Raw genomic sequence first — 27,905 nt, 5'->3', positions numbered from 1 at the left:
TTTATCAGTATTTTAAACCATTTTCCCTTTTTAATACAAAGGATCAAAAGTGATTATTCATTTTATAAATATATTTTCTTAAATATTTACATGACTCTATAGAAAACATTTCAATGGTTCAATTTCTATTTTAATGCTTTTTAAACTACCCATGTTTTTCCAACATTGGAACATGTAAAATTTTTCTTTGCCAAATTTGTTGGATCTCCACATTTACAAAAAATACAAAAGGTTAATTTAGTTTTAAATACTTGCAATTACAATTTCATGGAATTGTTTTAAGAGCCTATAATAAGTTCTTTGTAGTTTGGAGTTCATCAGTTTTCTGATCTTAAGTATGCTAAAACAGAAAAAAAAATTGTCTCTGAAATTCTGAATCTGAGATTAGGTAAGAAACTATTATACTATATATTTAGTTATCATCCTAATTCTATACTGGATATTGGTTAATGTATTTAGATTTGGTCCTAATAATTTATCTTTTGCTTTGCTCCATAAGTGATCCTAAAGCAACATCAGGAGGAGCTGGGGTCCAAGTAGGGCATGTCTACTCCCTACGTTTGTTGCATTTCTTCAAACTATGTTTCCTAATTTGGGTTCTTGGGAAATGTGACCCTTAGATTTTAAGATTCTAGATTAGCTGAGGAACCTGTAACTGTGCAGGATACTTTTTTTTTTTTTTTTTAAACCAAGAAAACTTCTATGTGTAGAAGGACTGAACAGGCGACAAGGGAAATAACCATTATTTTCACAACTTTTATCTTTTAGTGAAGAAGAATAAATAGGGGTAAGTGTTCAAGGAAAGATCTATATGGAAAAATATTTTTTATTTTTAAAAAATTTTTTAAAGATTTTTTATTTGAGAGAGAGAGAAATCACAAGTAGGCAGAGAGGCAGGCAGAGAGAGGGGGAGAAGCAGGCTTACTGACAAGCAGAGAGCCTGATGTGGGGCTCGTTCCCAGGACCCTGAGATCATGATCTGAGCCGAAGGCAGAGTCTTAACCCACTGAGCCACCCAGGCACCCTGAAAAAATATTTTTAAAATCTGATCATTAAATTAACTTCTTTTAAGAGACTAAAGGCATTTTATTTGTTTGCAAAGAAAGAGATCCAAACAGCTCAATCCCAAACTGCAAGGAAATAACACCTTTTATGTGCTTTTCTTTTTGCGTTGAGGGGCTCAATTAGGGCATGAAACATGCATTAATCCCAAAGTATCTAATGACTTTTGAGTGCAAACAGATTTTCTCCTTTCCTGAAAAGACTGAACTTCAAGTCAAGATTGATGCTATGTTCTCCCCACCCCGCAAGGTGAGAAGGAAAACAAAGAGCCGCTTTCCTGAAAGATGCGAGGTCTTTTTTATTGATGCTCAGAGGTCATCGTGCAGTCCTTTAAATTAACCACTACACCCCATCAGTTCCCAAACCACTGGAATTTGATTGTGTTACTAGAAAGTCTAGTTACCATGGCTCCAGACATAATTGGCCCTGGGCTCACTTTAAGGGTATTAAAAGTGAACTTGTAAGACTAATTTGAGGTTGTGATTTACCAGGTGGACTTCTGTATACACTTTTAAAATTGCTTGGTTAGGTGAGGGATAAGAAAATAAGTGGTATTAAGCATATTTAATTGGATGGTCAATGACATTATTAAAACTCTTTAAGAAAAGTTAAAATATAAAACTTAAAGAAGGAACACAGGGTTACTCATAATGTTTTCTTAGCAGGATGTGATTTTTACTATGCTTTTCAAAGATTACTGTTGTGCTTTTGAAGCCAAAGAAGTAACTAATGTACTTAGTCACATTAAGACATAAGAAAACAAATGTTATAATTAATATAAAACAAATAAAATCCTAACCTACCTCAATATTTCTCTGGGCTTGAGTTGCACTTCTTTCATGCTGGATGGGAATTAGAGGCAAACCTCCAATTTTGGGATTTTTGGTTATAGACCGTTTTCGTTCCTTTCCAGCTGGTGGCCGTATATCATTTTCATGCTGTGGAAACACAATTTCTTGCTGTTGGTGTGTGATTTTATTACATGGTATATCATGTTAGAATCACTTGGCTCCTTTTCCATATATCCAAATCAAATGATCTGCTTTCCACAAGAATGCCATTTGAAATTATGCTGTTGACTCTGACAGGAACACCGCTTCAGGATGTAAAACTCTTAAGTGAACAGAGCTTTGAAGTCTCAGTTCAATTTCTAAGTTTCAAGTACATGGCTTCTGTACTACTTATCAAATCAAAAGGAGGAAAATAATTGAGGAAACTGGCAAATCTCTTTCTGGGAAAAAAATACACTTGTCTGTATTTCTCAGCCCTGTAATCAAAGTAACTATGCATCCATTTTCTCCCTCCACCAAAGATAACTTTAGTGTAAAAATAATTTAACCCCACAGACCTCAATTCAACCTAAGGCACGGCTATCAGAAAAATTAGCCTCATTTTATGACCTTCTGAAAAATGTTACTTTTTCATCTAACTGAATTCCAAAGAAATTACCTTGCACACAGACATTTATACTGAAAATCACTGTACAACAGAGAATATGGCACATTTGTTCTCAACTTATTGACTACATATTCTGGCTAACTGAACTATAGATATGACTGGAGAGAAATTAATTATGCAATGGGGAGAAATATCCACTGATAAAAATATAAGCCCCTGAGTGATAAATCCTTCAGATATGCATATAAAAGAAAAACCTTAAAAGAATTTTTCTACTCCTCAGGGTAGATTAACTTTTCAGAAGTTGGCAAAAGCAAACTGATTTTCAGACAACAATCTATGAAAGAAATATAGAATACCAATTATAAAATGATAAGCTTTACAGATATTCTGATGAAATGAAAACCTTTTGGCAAAGTATACAGCTAAATGCCTTTTCTTATGATTCAACACATTCCTGTCTTACAGTGTAATTAGTATTTTAATGTGTTTTATAGCAAAGAATTCGTTTCAACTAATATTGACTGTGTATCCATAATTAATGGCAAGATTATACTGAGGGACATACTGCCAGACTTGGTGCTTACCAGTGTACATAATCTCATTTAATCTTCAATGATCCTACAGTGTAATCTTTATTACTAGGCTGAGTGCATATGCATTAGATCTGCCCTTGAATTTTAGTGTAGCATTTATTTTGGTTCAGCAAATCTGTAATGGTAGATTAGCAAATATTTCAGAAAGAAAGTTATAAGCTTTGTAATGCTATGTTTATGTCACAGCCGCAAACATGGTAAAAATAATTTTGATGTTATATAATTGGGATGTTCCCAACATGTAAAGCTCAAAAAAAAAAGTGGCAGGAAAGGACTCATTACCCTTATGGATTATGCTTATACTTGTACTCACTGAGGTATACTACATGTGCCAAATGATATTCAGAGAAATCTAAAAGCAAACACAGTCTCAAATACGTATTTCTTTTTCTGAAAGGATATACTACATTGTGTATACTGGCTAATTAGTTAACAGATTGATCCAAGAGGTATTTTTCCCAACATGCAAAACATTTTATCTAGTAATACATTCTGACACTTTACAGTTATTTATAAGTGACCTTAAGGGTCACTTCTGCTGATGGATCATAGAGCTGAGGATCATACTTTCATTATTATAACCAGTGATCACACCCCAAAATCTTCAGTTCTATCGCCCACTTTCTATTTCTTCCCACCCATCCAGCTTTGAGGCATAACTGACAAAATGGTAGGCTACTGAAAATATACAATGTGATGATTTGATCTATGTATACACTGTGAAAGGATTCTCCTCCATCCAGTCAATTAAGACGTCTATCATCTATTTTGGTGAGAACATTTAAGTGCTAATCCTAACAAATTTCAATGATACAGTATAGCATTATCAACTATCTCAACAGTGACCATGTTCTACATGAGCAACTCAAACCTTGTTCATCTTACAGCTGGAAGTTTTTACCCTTTTGCCAACTTTCCCTGTTTCCCCTACCCACCCAGCAACACATTTTCCATTGTTTCTAGGAGTTCGACTTTTATTTTTAGATCCCACATATAATACTGCAATCTTTGTGTGGCTTATTTCACTCAGCATAAATGCCCTCCATGTTCACCTGTGTCATCATAGATGATAAGAGTTCTTTCTTATTTAAGGATGAATAATATTTAGTTGTGTATGCACTTTCTTTATCCATTCATCCTTGGACTTAGGTCATTAGACATGATCCAAGGTCATTTTTGTACCTTTGCAATTGTGAAAAATGCTGTAAGTACTTGAGTTTGCTTCTTACTCTTTCTGAGCTTGACCTCTTACCTTTCCAGCTAACAATTTAGTTTCATTTACTTCTTTGGACTCCTTGAGACCTCCAATCTATTCTCTACCATCATTCTACTTTCCACATCTTCCTCCACTTCCTTGATAGCCTGTCATAGGTTTCATAGTCATTAAGTATGCTCACCTGCTTATCAATATCTTCAATTCCTGTGCTCCTTCTCCTTTCATCATACTTGCCTGGCAGAGCCCCCAACCTAGTTATACCCAATTCTACTTACTCTATGGGTGCCTACCAATTGATGAAGAAAGAAAAAAAGATGGTTACTCTATAGATTTATCTCACTTTAAATTTAACCTTAAAGTCAGGCAAGAGCTCAGCATTAAGTTGAAGTTCTACTATAGGACAATCGTCTTTCTCACTCTCTGAAGATTATTTCTCACCTTTCCTCTGCCTCTATACTTTCAATACCCCACCCTAACTCACTGAAGGTGAGCTCACTGATTTAATTTTAAACATTACTAGTAATCACTGAAGAATTTCACTTTCCCTCCATGAAATATACTACTCTCCCTGCATCTTTTAGCCATATAAGCGAGGCTCCCTTCTCTTCGTAATAATTACTCTGATTACAAATAACTTTTCTTCAGTCATAAGTGCTCAGTGGACTATAATACACAGTCAAGGTCTGACACTCTGGTGTACAACCATTTTTTTCAGCAAGATGAACAAATGTGCACTTGTTCACATTGCTTCGTGTCTGCTCAGGGCCTCTGCTGGTCTGATAATCACCTTCCTCAAAATAAAGTAAGATAAAAACAGAGAGGGAGGCAAACCATAAGAGACTCTTAACTACAGAGAACAAACTGAGGGTTGATGGAGGGTGGGGTTGGGGGTATGGGTAAAACAGCAATGGGCATTAAGGAGGGCATTTGTGATGAGCCCCCTGTATGTATGTAATGTATGTATGTAATAGATGATTCACTACATTCTACTCCTGAAACTAATGATACACGATATGTTAACTAACTTGAATTTAAATAAAAACTTAGAAGGAAAAAAATCACTTTCCTCTTCAGTTTTTTCTTCCAATTACTGAATTTTCTCTATTAGTGTATGTTGAAAGTATATACCTTCCCATCTTAAGGACATATAAATTGAAACCCCAAAACCTACCCTGACCTCCTCTTTTTCTCTAACCACACAGCCTCATTTATCTGCATAGCAAATTCCTTGGCTGGATTTTCTATACCAATCATCTGATTTTTTCTTCCTCTCAACCCTTTGCATTTCTTTTGTTTTCTTTTTTTCTCTCTTCTGCTTGACCTTTAGAGTTTGGAATGTCCCAGGGCTTATTCTTCCATCCATTTCTTTCTTTCTCTCTCTACACCATACTCCCCTTTCATTTTAGATTTGCCTATCTACCCCAAATCCAGAGCTTTCAATGCAAACTGAATACTGACTTCCCCCAAATTTACACTGCATTCCCAAAATTTCACCTGAGCATTTGTTTTTTAAAATAAACTCTACACCCAATGTGGGGCTTGAACTCACAACCCTGAGATCAAGAGTCACATGTCCTTCTAACTGTGCCAGCCAGGTACCCTTTGTCTGAGTTTTTGATCTATACATCAAATCTGCTATTCAAATAAATATTTATTTGTGTGTCTAACAGACATCTCCAATTTCATAGGCTGAAACAGAACTCTCAGTTTTCTTCTGCATCTCTGATCTTATCACTTCTATTTGCCAGTTGCCCAAGGCTAAACAAACAAACAAAAACAAAAAACAAACCCTAGGGCTCTTCCTTGATTAGTACTCCTCTCAAAGTATTGTAGCCAATCAATCTGTAAATTCTGTTGGCTCCACTTTCAACCACTCTTGAATCTTAATGTCTCACTATGTCCACTGCTACCACCCTAGCCGGAACTGCCATCTTCCACACAGCTGTTCTTCCTGCTACCATCTTGGACTCCCAACAGTGTGCCCACAACAAACTAAATTATTATTTCTTCAGTTAATATAAGTCAGATCAAATCCTTCTCTTGTTCCCCACACTCCTAAACTGGGATTATATGATCTGTTTAGTGCCTTCCTCATCTTTTACATCTTCCTGCAACATAGCCCTTCAGGATGTTCATGGAACAAAGTTGTGATCACATCTCAGGACCTTGTACTTGCTGGCCCCTGTAACTGGAATGCTCTTCCCACTCCTGCATACCTGCATGATTTGCTCCCTAATTTCAGACAGGTCTCAACACACCTGTCGGCTATTCAGAAAGGCATTTTCCTGAGAATCTTTCCTAGTTAGTGCACTTCTTTACCTCAGTCACACTCATTCCTTCTCCTTTTTTTTTTTTTTTTAAAGATTTTATTTATTCATCTGACAGAGATCACAAGTAGGCAGAGAGACAGGGAGGAAGCAGGCTCCTTGTTGAGCAGAGAGCCCGATGCGGGGCTTGATCCCAGGACCCTGGGATCATGACCTAAGCCGAAGGCAGAGGCTTTAACACACTGAGCCACCCAGGTGCCCCTCCTTCTCCTTTTTATCAAACTAATATCTGTTTGAAATTCTGTCAAATTGTTTATGTTCTCTCCCCTTTCTTATAACTACTGAGAGAGAGAGAGAGTGAGCACACAAGCAGGGGGAGAAGCAGAGGAAGAGGGAGAAACAGAATCCAGCAGAGCAGGGAGCCTGATGTGGGGCTCCATGTACTTTTGTAAGTGGCATTGGGTTCTCTGGTACAGGTATCCATACAGGTTTTATAAGACAGACAGAACCCTTCTTCTCACTGAGTTTACGTTTTAGTAGGAGAGGCAGATACGAAAAATCTAATCACACAACACTTTCTGGTTAGAAATACACCTAGTGTACAGAATGTTCAGGGTTCTGACAGCCTGAAGGTCTGACTGGTCTGAAGATCAGGGAGAATTCCTCTGAGAATGTGACACGTAAATGAAAATCAAGAGGGCTTCTGAATCAGGGGTGCAGATGGCTATGGATACTAGAAAAGTATTCTGCACACCCCAAAGAACTCCTTGTAAGGAGGACTGTGTGTGTGTGTGTGTGTGTGTGTGTGTTAACATGTATAAATCAGCATTTGCTAGTTTCCTATCTGTCTCCCTATGGAGGTGAGCCATTAAATCCTTAAATCCAAGAAGGCCTTTGTGTTTATCTTAGTCCAAAGAAGTGGAATGAGCAGAGGAAAAGTAACCGGGCTAATTTCTAGGGCCAGGACAATGAAGGATAAGTGAGGCAAGGAGAAAGAAGTTGGCCATGAGGGCAACCTCTGCTTTCCGGCTATTTCTACTTATACTTTGATTTTTAAACAAGTCTAGTGACTTCAGTTATAAAAACAAACAAAAAATCAATGTAGTTATACCACAGACACTGTAATAGTTTTGACTCTATGGTTCCAATTTTACTAAAACACTTCAAATCTAGTTTGCTTTCTTTTTAAAGAGTTAAATAACAGAATTTCTGAAAAGTCACAAATTAGAGGGAAAGTGTCTAAAAAAGTTAAGTCTTTTTCTGTCTTTGTGTTTTCAGGTAGTAACAGTAGCATCAGACTGAGAAGAGCAGGATTTATTAACCACTGGAAAGGTTAATAAATTAAGGGAGAAAAATGATTTTCAAAACAAATAAGGGCCAGATCTGGGGGTGAATTAACTTCCCACTTATAAGAGAAACAGAGAAGTATGTCCTCAGTAATAAAGAGTGGCAACTTAATCGTTACCAGTGAATTTCAATGCTCTTGTGGGAAGGATTGCTGGGAATTCAGCCAGACAAGGTGCGAGGTGGAACCAATCCTATTAATGAGACTATTTAACCCTTCCCCCAAAGACACAATCCTCCTGTAGGGAGGTGACTAAATGGGGAATTGAGTATAGGTATTAGCCTCTGGCATCCCTGGGTTTAAACCACTAACTAAATGTAAGGTGCCCAGCAAGTGAGAGAATCTTTATACCTTTATTCCCTCAACAACAAGCAACACCATGCATGGTTTGTTGCAAAGAATGCAGGAGTTAACTCTTCTGAAGAATCCAGCACGCACACAGTAAGTATTAAAGGAATGTGGGCTCCTGTCCTTATTTCTGGAAAGGCTAGGGTGGGGAGCGGGGGAGTAGGTGGCCATAGGGAGGACAAGAAGGAAAACAGCACACTTTTCTAAATGAAGACAAATGCGGGACTCTGGTAAAACAAGCTCCTCTTTCCAACACACTACCATCTTGAAGCTGTGCACCTCTCCTGAGGTAAGGAGTAGCTGGAGTGCCAGGAAGGAAGCCTCAACAAAGAAAGTAAGCTCTCTTTCAAAGAGTAATGGGTACATCTGGATTCTCACATATTTAAAAAATACATAAATGAGAAAACTAGAGCATACACATAAAACTCATTAAAAATGCTTGTCCATCACACTAACATTTCCTATGAGCAGTGGTTACACTTTGTTGGAGAGCTGAAACAGAGATCATACCTGGGCAATGAAAACATTGGCCATCCACTCCATCTGAGTTTGTAGACTATCACAACAAATGTGCCTGTAAAACAAGGTTTATCGAATACATAATTCAAAAAGATAGCAGACTGTTCTCCTGTGTATTTGTTTGGTTATTAAGTGATTGGAGACCTCTTTGGATTTCTCCTGATTCATAACTTAATGCAATCAAAATGGAAGTATTTCAGTATAAGTTGCTTTAGGCTTTTGTTAAATGTACAATAACAAAATAATAGTAAAATATGCTAGTTTAAACAAAATACAGCTACAGGCTTTGGGAACTGCTGAAAAATGATCAGCAATATTTGTGGAAAGGCAGAAAGGCCACCGTCATTTCCTTTTTCAGGTACATGATGTTAAACATCTTTTTCCCCAGAAACTCTGAGCCTAAGAAGAAAAATATGTGCACATTTTCTTAATAGCAGACTTTTAAAAAAGGCTTAGACAGTCTCCATCATAAGGTTTATAAACATTAATACCCATAAGACTTGTAAAAAGCGAACTAAATGAAAAACTACTACAGCATGTTCAATAACACTGATTCAGTAGCCTTTTATTAAAAACCTGCGTAAAACAGAGATCTTGCCCTCAAGGTTCACCTAGTCTATCAGAGGAGCTAGGCATGTAAACAAATAAATTAGAACACAGTGAGAAAAAGAGAAAGTCAAGTTGAACACAAGAAGGAGCACACTTGGGGATGCAGTAAAGGATTCTTACAAAAGGAAAATTCTGTAAGTGATGTTAGACATGGACATTTCAAGGTAATTATATATTTTTATTCCTGTATGAAAAACAATTATAAAAATGTTAAAACGAAATTTGTAAAAAAAAAAAAAAATCTTGCTTTCTTCATTAGATTCCCACAAAAGTATTGTCCCTTTCCATTACCATGTCCCAAAAACCTGTCTTCTCTATAATTAAGCACCTATGTATGCAAAATACTACAGATACCAAGAAGAAATAAGTAATGATTAGAGGTGAGAGTTAACTGATAAGACTTTTGGGGCATGTGAGCTATAGTTTGAAAGAAGAATGACAGTTGAGTCCACCACATCAGCAGGAAGAGGATGGAAGCAGCATATAGTGTGGAAGAAGGCTCACTAAAGGGACTACAGACGTTAACATGGAAAGATGAAGGAATAAGGAATGTACTGTGAATTAAAGATAGATTGCTGTTTTGTCTTTAAGCCAAAAAAAAAAAAAAAAAAAAAAAAGAAGGAAGCCACGGGAGAGAAGGCTGATGGAGCCTCATATTAAAGGGTCTTGTATGCTGTGCCAACAATCCTGCACTTTATCCTTCTGAAGACAGTTAATGCAGGAAAGAAACACAATGCATTTTAGGAAGCCCCTTTGGTGGCTGGATAGAGAATATTCTAGAAAACAAAAGTAAAATTAGATGCATAAAGAGCATCTAGGATAACTGGAATAACCCACACAGATGAAGGCATGGCCTGATCAGAGAGACAATTGAGAGGCAGATCCCATATGGTTTAGTGGTTGGTTAGATGCAGCTAAGGTGGGAGGAAGAGACATATAGTACAATCTCTAGGGAGACCAGCTAGGTCTTGTGACATCAATGTAAAATACATATTTGCAAAGAAAAGGTTTGAGGCCAAGATTTTTTTTTTTATACAAAGTTTTGGCTAGTTCTTATCCTTTATATAAAACTGAATTCAGCCTGCTTATCCCACACTCACATAATAACTAGGGAGAAATCAGATGTAGTTTCTCTTAGGAGGGCACTAGCAAGTAGGACACCTGGGATTGAAATGGACCTAAATCTTGAAGCAAATCTATTTTCTTCTTCTCAAAGTATTTAAAAAAAATTTTTAACTTCACTTTGGTGAAACATTTCCTGTCTGTAGTTCTATCTGCCAATAACATTATTTGTTTATTAAAGTTATCGATATATCAAATCCCCAAACTGCCGGCTGTTAACTTACCAGTGATGTTTTTCAGAATACGCTGTCAATCCCCAACTACATTACATGGGGGAAAAAAACAAACAAACAAACAAACACACACATATTAAAAAAGAGAAATCATACAAAACCAAAAACAGGATTATTAGATATTAAGGAGCAGGGACTCAATGGTGGCAATGTATAACAGAACAGAAAAACCCACACATCATGATTCAGTGGATATGACTGATCTAGAGTTGAATGATAAATGAAGGGTTTGGCTACAAATTTTTTTAAATATGCTCAAGGAAGAGGGAGGGAAGGGATCTTATGACATCATGGGAAAGTGAAGGAAATCTCTCAGAAGATATTCTTGGCTGAGGAAGGACAGATATCTAGGAAAACAGCCAAAACAAGATATAAACCTTCTCCTACTGATATTGTGGGAAATTAAATAATTTGTCAACAGCAACACAGGTGTATGTGCTGGGTTTGCAAATAAAGCATATAGGCAAAAAATGAGAAAAATTTTCAGTAATAGAAACCCAAAGTAAGTATCTAACAGTTCATGAAAATGTTTTGTAAGTATTTGTGAAAACATTAATTAGCTAATCACATCAATCTGTGATTAGAAAGTATGGCATAAACCACATGCTGGCATGATTCAAATGTTGAAGAGGACACTGCCTGGATACTAGTGGGTTTACTATCAAATTTGGCCAAAAAAAAGGCAAATTACACAGCCACGCATCAAGAAGCTATTTTCTTGTATGTAGAATTGGCTGGAACATTCCTTATGCCCTCAGGTTGTGAGAGTGATCAAGGAATGGAATGTGGAGAAAAACCCAGGTGTTTTTGAATAGACAGGGCCTTCTGGGGATTTCTTGTTTTACACAACAGAGATGCCATCACCAAGGAATTTGACTTCAGTAGGAATATTATGCTTTCTTATCTGCCCACAGAAGTTCCCGCAATCTGCAACAGGTCTCCTGCCATGTCCATGGCAGCTCAAAGATTTTGTCTGTAGCTTAATTTATAAAAAGCCTGATTAATGTCTCTGACCTCCAAATCCTTGCATAGATACATATTCCTAAAACTTCCACTTTTCAAAAACCCTTCCCTTTCAAACTTTACCTTGTTGGAGGCTTCATTTTCTTTTTCACTCCAAGATAAAACTTCAGTGAACCAAGAGAAAACATTTTGTCATATTTACTACTCTGTAAGGAAAACAAAATAATCTGTAATTAAACAGACTTTAAAAATATCTTTATATATATATATATTTTTAAAGATTTTATTTATTTATTTGACAGAGATCACAAGTAGGCAGAGAGGCAGGCAGAGAGAGAGGTGGAGGCAGGCTCCCTGCTGAGCAGAGAGCCCGATGTGGGGCTCGATCCCAGGACCCTGGGATCATGACCTGAGCTGAAGGCAGAGGCTTAACCCATTGAGCCACCCAGGTGCCCCAAAATATCTTTATATTTTGAGTATTAATGACTGGATTCAGAATCAGTTTCTCCAATATTTTATGGATGTTATACTAAGTTTTTAGCACATGAAGATTATTCTGATTACAATGTTATAAATTTAAATAGAAAATTTTGAATATACATGCATGTTTATGTATGTGTGTACATGTATACACAGACATAATAATTTTTTATTCAAGACACCTGGAACCAGATATAAATCAGAACGGATAATTTTTCATTTTTTTCTCATATTTGAAAAATAGAATAATGTCACTATTATGTAATCCCATCAATGTTGTCTGGGGACAGCACCCAGTATTCATGTAACTAAGACAACTACCTTCATGTTAGGTTTTGTTGCCAAATGCATTATGATTTTCTGTATTTTGTGGATTCCATACTAGGAACTTTTATGGGTACATATTGAACTATCTCAAGTATCCATATTAATAACATTTTAAACAAATAACTAATGTAAGTAGACTATTAAAAATTTACATTTATTCTGGATCAATGATCTATTCTACATACACATCCTGACATATTTATCCGTAACTAATATTTTTTAAAAATCTTGGAACATAGACCATCAGGTAAAACTTGAATCATTATCCTCTAATTTCAAAACTTATACCAAACACACACACACACACACACACACACACACACAAAACTGATACCAAACCAAACACACACATTACACATAAATGTAACAACCTTGGAAATGATTATTAACCCATGCATTCCCCATACCCTAATAATTCTGAAGGAAATCTTCTGTTTAAAGTGTTAGGCATATAGCATTAAAAACTAAGAGCAAGGGGTTTGGGATCACAGAAACTTGGGTGCAAATCTGGCTTGCTACTTAGTTTGTGAGCTCACGTTACTCTGCTCTGCTCTTCTTGTTAGTAAAGAGGGATAATAAAAATATCAAGTATCTCATAGGGTTATTATTAAGTGAGTAAGGGGTTTCTGGGCAGTTCAGTTGGTTAAGTGTCTGACATCGGCTCCGGTCATGATCTCAGGGTCCTGGGATCGAGCCCCATGTCCACATCTGGCTCCTTGCTCAGCGGGAGTCTGCTTTTCACTTTGCCCCTCCCCCTCTTCATATTCTTTCTCAAAGAAATAGAATTTTTATTTTTTTAAATAGAATTTTTAAAAAAGAAGATAAAGTAAGTAAAGGAGTACTATGAAGGATTATTCTACAGACTAAATGAGAAAAATGTCTATTAAACATTTAGTCCAGTAATCAGCATTTAGTGTCCAATGAATTATTATTATTATTATTATTATTAGGAACTTAGAATATATTGCTTCAGAGACCCAGTAATACAGACAAATTGTTAGGATCCTAGAACAGTATGCAAAAGCCCACTTAGCAAATATTGGCTAAAATTTAGTACTAAGTACAATTAGCTGAAATTAGTACTAAATTCTATAAAAATTAAACTGTTACTGTGAAGTTTTTTCTTCATGAAAGCAGTTGAATTTGAAAAGTAGAAGATGGAAAATATACTTAAAATTAAAAACTGCCTTTCATAGAGAAAACAGGTTAAGAAAATATAGAGGAAATATAAAGGCAAAAACAAGCAGGAAGATGATCAGGAGTAAAGCTTGGGTGACCAGTGCTCTAGGGCATCAATGAGACCTGGAACGTGCCTGGTGAATTTACTCCTAGTCAGTATAACAATGTCTGCTATTATCATCACAGTAGATAATTTAGAATAGTTATTTTGGATATTTTTTTCTCTTATGGCTAGATTTTTAGAAATGGAATCACTGGGCTAAAGGCTAGGAACATGTTTAAGATTAAGATTTTAGGGGTGCCGGTGGCTCAGTCGATTGAACACTGACTCTTGATTTTGGCTCAGATTGTGATCTTGGGGTCATGGGATCGAGCCCTACATTGGGCTCCACGTTCAACATGGTGTCTGCTTGTCCCTCTCCCTCTGCTCCCCTACCTCCCACTCACACTCTTGTTCTCTCTCAAATAAATAAATACATAACATCTTTAAAAAATAAGATTTTGGCCAGATTGATAGTGTACATTTACTTACAATTAAACATACACTCATATATTCATTAGCAATTTTCACTTTTGATTTGGTTCACAATTTATCTGTTTGAATTAGTTTCGTATATATGAAATAAGAAATTTCCCTGTCTTTTTAAATGAAATATTCTATACAAACTGCTGTTTGCCTTAATTCTGCTGTTTCCTTTTACTAGTTTTAGGAAGTCATATTGATCTTTTCTTTTGAACTTTCTTAACTATCTCAACTTTAAAGGGTTCTCACATGGCTGACAAATACTGAATTGATGGCCATGTAATTTGAAGGGCTACTATTTTTAAAGTTTTACTTCTTTTGTCAATCTGGAATAGATGAGAGTTTAAACTGAAAATTTTTAAGAATTACCCCAGGACTATTTATTAAACGAACATTTTAAAATATTTTTATTAATTTTTTATTAACATATAATGTATTACTAGTCCCAGGGGTACAGGTCTGTGAACTGCCAGGTTTACACACTTCACAGCACTCACCATAGCACATACCCTCCCCAGTGTCCATGACCCCAGCACCCTCTCCCTACCCTTCTCCCCCTGACCCCCCTCAGTTTGTTTTGTGACATTAAGAGTCTCTTATGGTTTGTCTCCCTTCCGATCCCATCTTGTTTCATTTATTCTTTTCCTACCCCCCAAACCACCCCCCATTGCATCTCCACTTCCTCATATCAGGGAGATCATGATAGTTGTCTTTCTCCGATTGACTTATTTCACTAAGCATGATACCCTCTAGTTCCATCCATGTCATTGCAAATGTCAAGATTTCATTTCTTTTGATGGCTGCACAGTATTCCATTGTGTATATATACCACATCTTCTTTATCCATTCATCTGTTGATGGACATCTAGGTTCTTTCCATAGTTTGGCTATTGTAGACATTGCTGCTATAAACATTCGGGTGCACATGCCCCTTAGGATCACTACGTTTGAATCTTTAGGGTAAATACCCAGTAGTGCAATTGCTGGGTCATAGGGTAGTTTTATTTGCAATTTGAGGAACTCCATGCTGTTTTCCAGAGTGGTTGCACCAGCTTGCATTCCCACCAACAGTGTAGGAGGGTTCCCCTTTCTCCACATCCTCGCCAGCATCTGTCATTTGCTGACTTGTTAATTTTAGTCATTCTGACTGGTGTGAGGTGATATCTCATTGTGGTTTTGATTTGTATTTCCCTGATGCCGAGTGATGTGGAGCACTTTTTCATGTGTCTGTTGGCCATCTGGATGTCTTCTTTGCAGAAATGTCTGTTCATGTCTTCTGCCCATTTTTTTTTTTTTTAAAGATTTTATTTATTTATTTGACAGAGAGAGATCACAAGTAGGCAGAGAGGCAGGCAGAGAGAGAGGAAGGGAAGCAGGCTCCCTGCTGAGCAGAGAGCCCGATGCGGGACTCGATCCCAGGACCCTGAGATCATGACCTGAGCCGAAGGCAGCGGCTTAACCCACTGAGCCACCCAGGCGCCCCTGTTCTGCCCATTTCTTGATTGGATTATTTGTTCTTTGGGTGTTGAGTTTGATAAGCTCTTTACAGATTTTGGATACTAGCACTTTATCTATATGTCGTTTGCAACATTCTCCCATTCCATCAGTTGTCTTTTGGTTTTGGTAACTGTTTCCTCTGCTGTGCAAAAGCTTTTGATCTTGATGAAGTCCCAATAGTTCATTTTTGCCCTTGCTTCCCTTGCCTTTGGCGATGTTCCTAGAAAGAGGTTGCTGCCTGTGCTCTCCTCAAGGATTTTGATGGATTCCTTTCTCACATTGAGGTCCTTCATCCATTTTGAGTCTATTTTGGTGTGTGGTGTAAGGAAATGTTCCAGTTTCATTTTTCTGCATGTGGCTGTCCAATTTTCCCAACACCATGTATTGAAGAGACTGTCTTTATTCCATTGGACATTCTTTCCTGCTTTGTCGAAGATTAGCTGACCATAGAGTTGAGGGTCTATTTCTGGGTTCTCTATTCTGTTCCATTGATCTATGTGTCTGTTTTTGTGCCAGTACCATACTGTCTTGATGATGGCAGCTTTAAACAAACCTTTCTTTAGACATACATTTATGGTGGCATTTGTTTGGCATTTATCTGTCAAAAACAAATCTTAATATACAAGTAGGTCTTTTACCTGACTTGATGGTACCATTGCTATCTCTGTTCATTTTTATGCCAGGATCATATTATTTCAGCTATTTCAGCTTTACTGTATACCATAAATGTTGGATGGAATATATGACACACTTATTTTGTCTTTTATACACCAAGATGTTTGCAAGTACCTTATCTGTTTATGCTTTGAGGTGATTATCAAATCAGTTCTGCCAGATTCTAAAAATAATCCCTTTGGGAATTTGAAAGGCATTACATGAAACCTATTGATAAATATTAATAGACTTTACATACATTTTATTTCTATCAGTGAAGTTCTATAGTTTCCCTCATAACGTCTGTACTTCTTGCTAAGGTCATCTTCCGGTAGTTAATGTGCTTTGTCTTTTTATTCCAACTGAGGACTGGTTTTGGGTGCTGATTTTGTAGCATGCTACCCTACTTCATGTTAAGGAAAAGCACTGAAATCTAATATAGAACAGTGAGGGAGCTTTGTAAGGCAGTGAGTATTCCATGTCGGAAAGAGTCAAAGCAAGGAGAACTTCGGGCTGTATCCACAACAGGGGCACCTCCCGGCCACACCTGTAGGGAGAGGACATCAGACCACAGCTGAGGTGAAAAGCCCTCTTCCTGGCTGAGACGGCGCTTCCCTGGGGCTCAATCCTGAGGGAGGTGGCCAGGTGAGGTGAGGTGAGAGCCAGAACAATGGGATTTGCACAGTTCAGGATGAGACAAACAGTGCTGAAGCAGGTAGTGTGCATTTACAACAGGATATCATAATTCCAAGACTGCCTACATTTTGGTGTACTTTTGGCAATAGAAGGTCTGAAGTCATACAACAGATTCTCAAGCCACTCCTGACATGCAGGCTCATTACTTTACACCATATATTCTGTCCAAAACGAACACTAATAACAGAATTTGAGAAGAAAACAGCAGTGGTGGAAAGAAAGCTTTTTTAAGTTTCTGTCTTTAAACTGAATATGCATAAAGTAGAACTGTAAGGACACTAATGGAAAGTTCTATAAAAAGAAATCTCATTTGGCAAGATAACTTTACTGTTGGTTTATTACAATTCTCTCTTTTGGTATGTGTATTTTCTGGAGAATTTATTCAGAAAGTTCAATATACTAGACTGTTAGGAAGTCTCTAATGTGTTACTTCAGGCACTATAATTCAAAATAAAGTTTTTAACTAAGCCAATTAAATTAGTGTGCTTAAAAAACTATTCTTGCTCCTAAAAGGAGTCTGCTTATTAGTGCATGCAACTTTTAACGACCCCTCCCTTAGCCACTTGTTTTTTTTCACACCATTAACAGTATAATGGTGATATTCTTTGAAATGTCTCACCTTTTATGTAAATTAAATCTGAAAACATTTTAATTAACATTTTCTATGCAGGGAAAACTCAAAACAAAATGTATCTTCCCCTGTGTATTACCCTAATTTGTTGTTAATGAGCATTCATAAATTATCTCTAATTAACACCTAGTCTTTTTAAATATACTTTTCAATTTGTAATTTCCACTTCATTCTCAGTAAATCATTTTCTAAGTATATATAGTCACACATATATTAATGGCAACTGTCAAAACCAGAGCCAAATGTTTATTCAAATAAGTTAGGAGATTTTCACTATTGCTTATTTACTATAAAATAATTGGAAATGTTAACATTGTCAATGACTCTACCATCAATATTAAAAGGGACAGAGCAGCAACATGAAAAACAAAACAGCCGTATAAAATCATGTGTTGAAAATAATGGTAGTTGAAGGAAAACCGTAAGTCGAGTCTCCTTGTCTGAATATGCAAATTAAAGTATCAGTTGCATTAATTTATTCTGACAGATGTATAAATACAACTTTTAAGCACAATAATTATAAGGCCATAACCTGAGCTCACTGTTATAAAAACAAAATGGGTTCAGTGTCCTTAAAAAGCACTGTCTGACAAATAGTGTATCTCACTTACATATGGAATCTAAGAAAGTCGAAATCATAGCAGAAAGCAGAATGGTCGTTGTCAGGGGTTGGGAGCAGAGGAAATGGAGAGATGCTGGTCAAAGCGTATAAAATTACAGTTATGCTGAGTGAATGTCCTAGAGAGCTAAGGTACAGCATGATGACTATAGTTAATATTGTACCGCATACCTTAAATTCGCTAAGAGAGTGTATCCTAAATGGTACCACCACTCCCAACACTCACACAGAGCGCCAACAGATAACTATGTGAGGTAATGGATATGTTAATTAGTTTGACTGCAGTGATCATTTCACAATGTGTAATGAATGTATCAAAACATCACCTTGTACAATGTAAATATATACATTTTTTTTGTCAGTTACACCTCACTAAAGCTGGGAAAAGGAAGTATTTCAAATGTCAAAAAACAAAAAAAAAACACTCTTTAAGACAAACTTGATACTGTCACTGTATGAATTATCTTAGACTGAGCAGATTCAACCTTTCAAAAACATATAAATTCCTAAAACATATTCTGTTAAAGGGTATGAGATTCTGTCACAAAATCAATCCATCTGAAAAAAAAAAAAAAAAAAAAAAAAACACTTGTCCATGAATAAGCTTCCTGTGGCAGATTTTTAAATTTATATCAGCTTGGGGGAAAACACTATAAAAAATTAATTGTGTGGATTATCATATTTGGGAATCTTTGGTACTGCTAAATAAAAAACAAAACAAAACAAAACAAAAAACTTATCCCCTAACTTAAAATAATGCAAAATTACGATTTGTTTAGTAAATTCCTGCATGGAGACTTTGGAGTCTAATACTTGGGAATGCATACTCTGTTGCTTACTGGCTATGGGATCTTGGGCAAGTTATAGAATATCTTGATAAGCTCCCTTCTTCATCTGTAAAGTGGGAATAATTATAGTACTAATTTCACAGGGTTATGATAAAGATAAAATGAGATAATACAAGTGAAATGTACAGAACTCTACTTTTTATAGAGCAACTGCCTGAATGCTGGTTGTTGCCATAATGGCGGAACTGCTATTACTAACTACTGACTACTAGTCGTTTGTTTCTAGCAACCTTCTGTTGCTACACAATATAAGTCTTGGTTCCACAGTGAGACCAAAAAGTTCAGGTTCATTTTCAAATACCCTAAGCAGATATCCAACTACAAAAGTGACCCTTTAACCAACATATTATGTATATAAAAGGGCAAGGATTAAGGAAATCTGTCCAACAAATATCAAAGTGCGTGACCCACTGAAGAAAACCAAAGAAAATTCAATCAGATTCAGTTCTAGATGGCTAGAATAATCAGCTGTGACGTCCTGAATTTACTTTCATGAACACAAATCTAAAAGTTCATGAACCTTAAAATCTGATGTGTTCAGTTCACATAGACCCAAATTCTTCTGTGCCTCACATCTGCAAACTCCACTCTTCGTCTACTAGAAAAACTGCAGGGTGATAAGAAATAATAACCATTTGATATGCACACAGACTCCCTGCTGGGTCCATCAGATGGAATAATAAGGTGAGAGTCTGAGTACAGTATTTACTATAGCTCTCTGCATAGATGAGGGCTGCAGGAGTCAGTGCTGTTTTGTTAGCCCCCCTGCCTGGACAGTCCACTGTCCTAATCAAAGGAAGAATGCTACTCAGATTTATTTATGCCCCCATGGAGGCCTTTCTGCCGGAGGAACATACAGGGAAGGCGGTCAAAGAATGTGAGGAGCTCAACAGAAGCCATAACAAAATGAGAGCACAGAGCTTTGGAAAGCTGCCTATGAATCCATTCTTCTAACATATTCACAGACATAACTAGTCTGGTCTGTGTTTGTACATCTCCACAACAGATCACAGCAAAGCACTACACAGATCCTGTGTGTCTTTCTTTAGATCCTGCTGTCATTCTACGTTTAAATTATTAGGTAGGTGTTATTTGAAATTCAAGGAAGTAGAGATGTTACTGCTTACACCCTTGTAATCACCACTCAGAACTGGAGAGAGAACATATATTTCTCTCATCCTAGAAAGATTCCTACTGACTCCACTGTCCTGCTTCTGCAGCAACCTTCCTCCACACCCCAGGTAGACATGTACTGACTTCTTTCATCATAAATGGTTTTGCCTGTACCTCGATTTCTTATGGACAAATTCATATGATGCTACTTTGTATCAAGCTGCTTTTGCTCAACAAGGACTCAAAGATTCATCCATGCTCATCCACATTCATTAGTATTCATTTTTACTGCCCAGTAATATTCTAGTATATGAATATATCATTCTTTTATTGATGATGAATCATTTGGAATGTTTCCAGGTTTTAGCTTTTATGAGTAAAGCCGCTTATGAACATTCTGGAACAAGTGCTTTGTGGACAGAATACTAGGAATCAGTTCCTGGATCATGGGGTAGACGTATGAATAACTTTATTTTTTAAAACTACCAAACAGTTCTACACAGTGATTGTGTGATCTTATGCTTCCACTAGCAATTTAGGATGATTTTAGTTAATCAAGATCCTTAGTCATACCAGTGAGTATAAAATAGTATTGTGTGGTTTCAATCTGCATGCCCCTGGGGACTATGAGTTCGACTGTCTTTAGTTCAATGCTTTATTGGTCATTCCTCCATTTTCTTTCATGTAGTGTCCATTCAGGACTGCAACCCAATTTTCATTGTTTTTTTTTTTATTGTTGATTTGTTCTTCATATTCTAGATATGAGTCCTTTCACAGATATATATACTATGAATATATTTTTCTCTGTCTGGGACTTGCCCATTGATATTCTTCATGAAGTCTTGATGAGCATGCTGCTATTACCAATATATAAGCTATGACTATATATTGTTTCATATTACATGCATAATGTTATTATATGTAATGTTTCATGACTTAAAAGAACATATATTCTTAACTAAGCAATAAAAGAATGTGGCATTCAGGATTCATACTATCATCATATTACAGATTCAAGAAATTGAGGTTGAGAGCTTAAGTTATTATTCACACAACCAATTTGGTGGATTAGAGATTTTCACTACTAATCAATATTCTTACAATTCCATAAATTTATCTATTTCCTCTTTCATTTCTCTATCTCCTCTCCATTCCACAACTCCTTAACAAAAGCTTTTGAAAATTCAAACTTACAGGGATATATAAGTAAGATTCTGTTGATAAATATATTACATGAGTCAATTCATTCAACCATATAGGAAATACATTAATCAAATTTATTTTATTATTTGGTTTTTGCCTTTTTTATTCCACATTTAATAATTTCCATTAGCTAAAGTCAAGCCATTTTTGCCTCAGGGCATAACATTCTCTTTTTTATTAATTTAAATTCAATTATCCAATATATAGTAGATCATTAGTTTCAGATAATAGAATTCAGTAATTCATCAGCTGCATGTAACACCTAGTGCTCATCACGTCATGTGCCCTCCTTAAAGCCAATTATCCAGTCACCCCATCCCCCTACCCACCTCCCCTTCTGCAACCCTATTTGTTTGTTTCCTATAGTTAAGAGCCTCTCATGGTTTTTCTTCCTGACTTCTTCCCAGTTTTCCCTCCCTTCCCCTATGATCTTCTGTGCTGTTTCTTATATTCCACGTATGAGTGAAACCATATGATAATTGTCTTTCTCTGATTGACTTATATTTCACTCAACGTAATACCCTCCAGTTCCATCCATATAAATGGTAAGATTTCATCTTTTCTGATGGCTTTTAATTTTATTGATGAAGATGCTGACTTAAATGCTAGCTTATGTAATACATATTAGACTTTTCTTTAAGGACTTCTCTGCACTAAAAAATGATAAGTGCTCAGAAAGGCCACATGAAGTTCTTCATTGTATTACTTAGTGCATTAATGTTACCTTCAGAGGCTGTAAGAAATTAGCTGACGGTCTGTTTACTACAGGGCTTGACTGCCAAGAGAGGATGGACAGGGGTATGAAATGAGAATGTTAATACCTACACAAACACGCATACATGTTCAAATACTAAATATACAACTACCTTTGAATCCTTGTAGAGAAAGAGATACCCATCTCGTAAAACGAAATACCGGTCTTGAAACTTATTTCCAGAAAGTATTTTAGATGGTTCTTCTTTAATTTTCAACATTCCTTCTTTGATACTTTCCAGGGCCCTCCTCTCTGTAAGGTACAACATTGCTTTTGTAAGTTAAGTACATTTTCATTTATTTGGAATATAATATAAAACATTTCTATTTTTTATTTTGATAATAGAAAATCGGAACTTGCTTCTTATCAGTAAGAAGCTGATGGTTAATTTCTGGGAGCACCATGTGTCAGGATATTCCTATCTACTTATAAGGTCTGCCTACGCTGTCCAATTGGCTACTGGCTAATGAGCCCTTGAAGTGTGGTTAATCTCAATTGAGGTGTGTTATTAGTATGAAATAGATGCCATATTTCAAAGACCTTACCAAAAAAAGGTAAAAATATCATAAGTTTGTAAGGTTGATTAAATGATCAAATTATATTTTAAATAATGAGTTTATATTACTAAAATTAATTTCATCTATTTTAGATATTTTAATGGGGCTACTAGATAATTTAAAATTACATAATTGGCTTTATTATATTTCTTTGGAACTGCTCTCGAAAGAACAATGCAAATACAGAGGTAAAAATGGAAGCTTCTCCCAGAATTCTGATATAGGAACCCGGGAATTCTTGGGGCACTAAATAAAATCTTATACATCTAAAAAAAAAATAAAAATCCTATACATCTGAACCACGTAAGGATAAAAAAGGCAAAACTGCTAAGGTAGAGAATTTATCAACAACTACATTTCATGTGCAATACTGCCATGCCCCACACTTAGAAACACTCAACCAATTCTATAAAAATACTTTTTGGTGGGAACACCAAATTTGGGGACACCTGGGTGGCTTAGTCGGTTAAGCGTCTGCCTTCAGCTCAGGCCATGATCCCGGAGTCCTATGATCTAGTCCCACATCAGGCTCCCTGCTCAGCAGAGAGCCTGCAGTCTGCCTCTGCCTGCTGCTCTCCCTCTTTGTGTTCTCTCTCTCTTTCTCTCTCACTCTATCACAAATAAATAAATAAAATCTTAAAAAGAGAAAAAGAACACCAATTTGTACTTGCATAAATTTATCAATACAGCTCCAGTCTAAAGCTTTCTCCTTAAAATCTAGACAATATTCAACTGCCTACTTGGGAACTGAAGAACAATGGGAGGGGAAAAAAGGAACCCTAAGTCAAACAGCTATGACACGGTTATTATGGTGTCAATATCTGCTGGGTATTAGAAGCATCAGTATCTACTGGATCCTGGAAAATAACAGTCATAACACCTATCCTACAGATTATTGTGGGCCTCATATTAGATAATGACCACAAAAAGACACTATATCAGACCAGGACCTTTAACATTTTTCTGCTAGTCAGGTGATAATTCTTAAATATTCATGCACGGTTTCTGAAATTTAAAACAATGTGAATACAAAATAATCATGCACTATTTCTGAAATTTACAAAATAACTTGAATGGCTTTAGAAAGAACTCTTAGTCTAAAATCTAACATTTCCTTTGTTTGAGGAAAACCTGTACTTATGTGACAAATAATACACAGAGGATCAGAATTATAATCAGCATAAGGAAATGAAAGTTCAAAAAAACAAAAAAAGTTCCTCATAATTATACTCAAATATGAGCATGGCATGGATACCTGGAAGCAAAAATTCCCAGGAATAATCATATCTCTGATGCTAAGCACAGATGTGCAAACAAATGTAATTAGCAAACCCCAATAGTCTTCACGATACATGCACTAGCCATAGATAACACTCTTTTAATCACACTGTCATACTAAAATAGCTTCTTTATTGGTAGTATGCAACTTTAATTTCTGAAAAACACTGCTAAAATTTGTCTTCTCAAACAATTATTACTCAATATTCAATCCCACAGAAAAATATTTCAAATGATATTTTACAGCTAAATAACTTCTATTTAAATTAAAAATAACTTTTCCAATGAAAAGAAAGAAGATGTATTTTAATACAACTGGAAGGTCAAGAAAAAAATAAACATAAAACTATTCAGTGAAATTCATATTACATCAAAACATTCATTTCTTCATAAGGTACTGAGGGTCTGGTATATACTCGGTTCTAGTAATAGACAACCTTGGAGACAATGAGTTAAATACGTCTGAGAAGCAAAGCTACATTTGCTGACAGAAGCGAATAATTCAAAAAACATTCAGCAGGATTAATGATTCAGCTGCTGTGGAACAGGGAAGTGGAGAAAGGCAATTACAACACTGTTGGTTTAGAAACAGGTAAATCATTTTTTAAAGTTTAAATTAAAATCAAGTTGTGAGATGCAGATATTATATAATGCTTAAGACAAATTCCATTCACACCTTTTAATGATACTTTTTCATTTAGATTTTTGTCCAAATTAATAAACTTTTCAAATTTTACCAATATTCATATGCCCAATGCCTAAGTAAACCATTTGTAGGTCAAAGAGAAAACAGGCTTAGGAAAAATATTTTAGCTGTGTTTGGGTTCATACTTGGTAATATTTAATTATTACATAATTGAGTATATTAACTAACTCTTGCAGCATACATTATTAAGGGACTCAGGAGAAAGGCTTCGAGAAAAATATTTGTGAAGGAGGAGGGAAGAATGAAAAGAACTTTGAAATATGAAGTTCTGTAACTATCAAGGATGTTAAAAATGTTTCAAAAGCTCTCACAACTAAATTTCTATTTGATCTCAAAATGTTAAAACATGTAGAAAAATTACCCACTACTTAAAGGACAAAATGAAGCTACATACTTTGGGGGACATCGTGTATGACTCAGCGTGTAACAAAATCAAAGTTATGAATTAAATGGCTTCTAATAATTCACTTTTTCAAACTTTTCCAGTACTGCTTGCTCCCTCAACTATGGGATACTTCATTCTTATACTTTCAATCCCTCCCCTTCACCCCAGGCAGGAAGCTTACTAAGGTTCTCTGCTCTACAGGAATCTGGTTCAGTAAAAGTTCATGCCAGCTGTGTAAACTGTGCCTGCTATCCAGACCCTGTCCAGGTTTGAATTCGACTCTAGCTTGTCAGAATATAAGCTTTTGGCCCTGCACATCTCTTCTTAGCTGGAGTTCAAATTCCTGCTTCATCACTCTTGAGAATATCAGAACTCCCGTCTCCCTGCTATGCTTTGGGCTTCTCAACTCCACGAAGTCTTGCTCTCTTCATAGTCCTTCCCAGCACAGTGATCGTCCTAGATTTTTTTTTTAAGGATCCAAACTTCAGAGCACTAGTATTTCGAATGCCACATAAGCAGTCCTCCTGGCTACACCCTTTCCTATGGTCATTCAATATACATTAAATCCCTCTGACCTAATCAAAAAGAATGATTTCACATGTCATATCGTCCATGACCTCAGTCCTCTGCATGGTGTAAGTTAATAAGCATGGAATACTTATGTACTATGTACTATGTACTTAGTACATAGTACTAAGAATATAAAAAAGAAGAAAAGGAAAGAAAAAACATAGGACATACTCTGTAATTTTGCTTTTAATTGAAAAAGAAACCTATATAGCACATGATTAATGTACTAAAAGAAGCCTTTAAGTAACTTGGGAAAATCATCTTATTTTTTTCCCAAATGTCACAAATCTGAAGATTTAATGCACTCCCCAAGAACTTAATTCCTTCAGAGGAAGTTTCTGGGATGTACCCTAATGGGTAGAATTTCCTTTACTATCTTTTTGTCTTCTATTCCAATAAATTTCCAACATACTGTTTCTCTAGAAAATCACAAATCCCTCTTCCCGTCTTGTTGATTGATAGGACAAGGAAGGCACAACTGGACTTAAAACATCTTTAGCGTTAACAGTGGAGTCAAGAAAAAAAAATAGTATTCTCAGTTGTGCTCTAATGTTACTATTAATTAGAAAAGCCCTTAAAAGTCACAGGCATGAAACAAAACAGAATGGCCAAATTTATTTAAACAGAACAGATTATCATATTACTGGGGCAATAAAAACAACAGAAAGAAATTTTTCCAAATCACCTGAAATCCTCAAGTTTTTATACAAAAAGAACAATTCCTAACTAGTGGTCCATAATCCCAATAAAAGAACTGATCTGTAGAGGAGGTGGAAATTTCCTGGTAAGGAGAGGCAGAGACAGAGACACAGGAGGGAGAAACATAAATCCAGGAATGGTACTACTAAAATATATGTTCTTCTTTTATCCTCCACAGCAGGCAGTGGGCAAGTCAGCCATTGTTCTTTGAGAATTTCTCTTTGGGGCTCAATTCTATTTCATTCCCAATGTTATTTTCTAACCCCTGCCTTTCCTACTGACTACCTGGAGATTCCAGGATTCTATAACACCATCCTCTTTTCTAATGGGTCCAGCAAATGATTTCAGATTGTGAAATAAATAGATAAAACAGATTATGCAAATGCTGCTTTAACAGGTTAATCCCCTCCCCCCAACTCCCTTCAAAGACTTTCTTACTACCAAACGTCTACACCCGTTTTCCTGACATTTAAAAGGCTGAACTGAACGTCTCCTACTCATCTCTATAAAATATTAAATTAAAATATATTTAAAATTCAGTCGATCATAATATACTGTTTGGAAAACTAATCCTCATCTCCATGCATGACTTAAGTTGATCACCTTAATAAATTTAAGTGAAATTCCATTCTCTTGCTTCTATATAAATTCTATCCCACTTCTCCCAACTTATAACAGAGATTTTTTCTAACTATTCTAGTCCATACTTGTTATTTATGTCTCTTAACTTTAAGATATAACTTAGTTCCTGAATGCATAAACCATATTTGCTTAACACTTTGCTTTAAAGTACATGATTGTTTCATATTTGCTTTTTAAAACAGTGTGTACCTTGGATTTTCCTCCCCAACCTATGGGAGAGCTGACATAGCACAGTAACTGAGAGCACACTTTGCAAATGAATTTTAATGACAACCACATCCTACACCCAATCTCAGGCAGTAATCTCTGAATCTTAGTTTCTTCAACTGCAAAATGGGAACACCTACAATACTCCATGGATTTAGTATATAAAGCACTTAGAACAGTGCTTGGGACAGAGGAAGTAGAATTTAACAGATGACACACATCATTTTCCTCTGTACTATGAAGTCTACAGAAAGCAAAACCAGAAAGAACTATACTTTCGAAGTCCTGATGATTTAGAGACTGAATTTTTAAGAGTTTGAAAAACTGAAATCTGATTTATCCCTGATTTCAGGATACTTGGTGGCTTACAACAGAATATATGGCCTGGATTTGGAGACATCTTGATTCAAATGCCTGTTCCACCACCTTACAAGCAGGTCCCCTTGAGGGAGTGATGTAATGTCTCCATATCCTAATTTCTCCATCTGTAAAGGCCTAGTTAAGTACTAGTAGACTAAGTAGGAAGAATAAATGAGATGGTGAATGCAAAGTATTCAACTCACCATCTGTCACAGAGTAAATGCATAGTAACTAAAATGTATTGTTATGTCTTATATTTCTTATATACGTTCTGAACAAGACAACAGGATTTTAAAAAG

The 27,905-nt window shown here is 36.1% G+C and overlaps 1 protein-coding gene across 6 annotated transcripts in view; it reads right to left on the bottom strand.

Moving 5' to 3' along the window:
• The window catches only part of ARAP2 (ArfGAP with RhoGAP domain, ankyrin repeat and PH domain 2), a 183,974-nt gene that overhangs the window by 7,113 nt on the left and 148,956 nt on the right, over positions 1-27,905 (bottom strand). For 5 of the 6 annotated variants that reach the window (XM_032853582.1, XM_032853611.1, XM_032853605.1 and 2 more), the window contains 5 exons: positions 22,315-22,454; positions 11,802-11,884; positions 10,707-10,742; positions 8,743-8,806; positions 1,866-2,000 (listed from right to left, as the gene is read on the bottom strand). In XM_032853582.1, the coding sequence (XP_032709473.1) occupies positions 1,866-2,000; positions 8,743-8,806; positions 10,707-10,742; positions 11,802-11,884; positions 22,315-22,454 (458 nt within the window). The remainder of the gene's footprint in view (positions 1-1,865; positions 2,001-8,742; positions 8,807-10,706; positions 10,743-11,801; positions 11,885-22,314; positions 22,455-27,905) is intronic. The other variant, XM_032853617.1, reaches the window with a different exon arrangement.

This window comes from Lontra canadensis, unplaced genomic scaffold (genome assembly GCF_010015895.1).
Source record: "Lontra canadensis isolate GAN:19392208 unplaced genomic scaffold, GSC_riverotter_1.0 scaffold1, whole genome shotgun sequence".
NCBI lineage: Eukaryota > Metazoa > Chordata > Mammalia > Carnivora > Mustelidae > Lontra > Lontra canadensis.
Note: the sequence above shows the minus strand (reverse complement) of the source record. Positions and strands in the feature narration are given on the sequence as shown.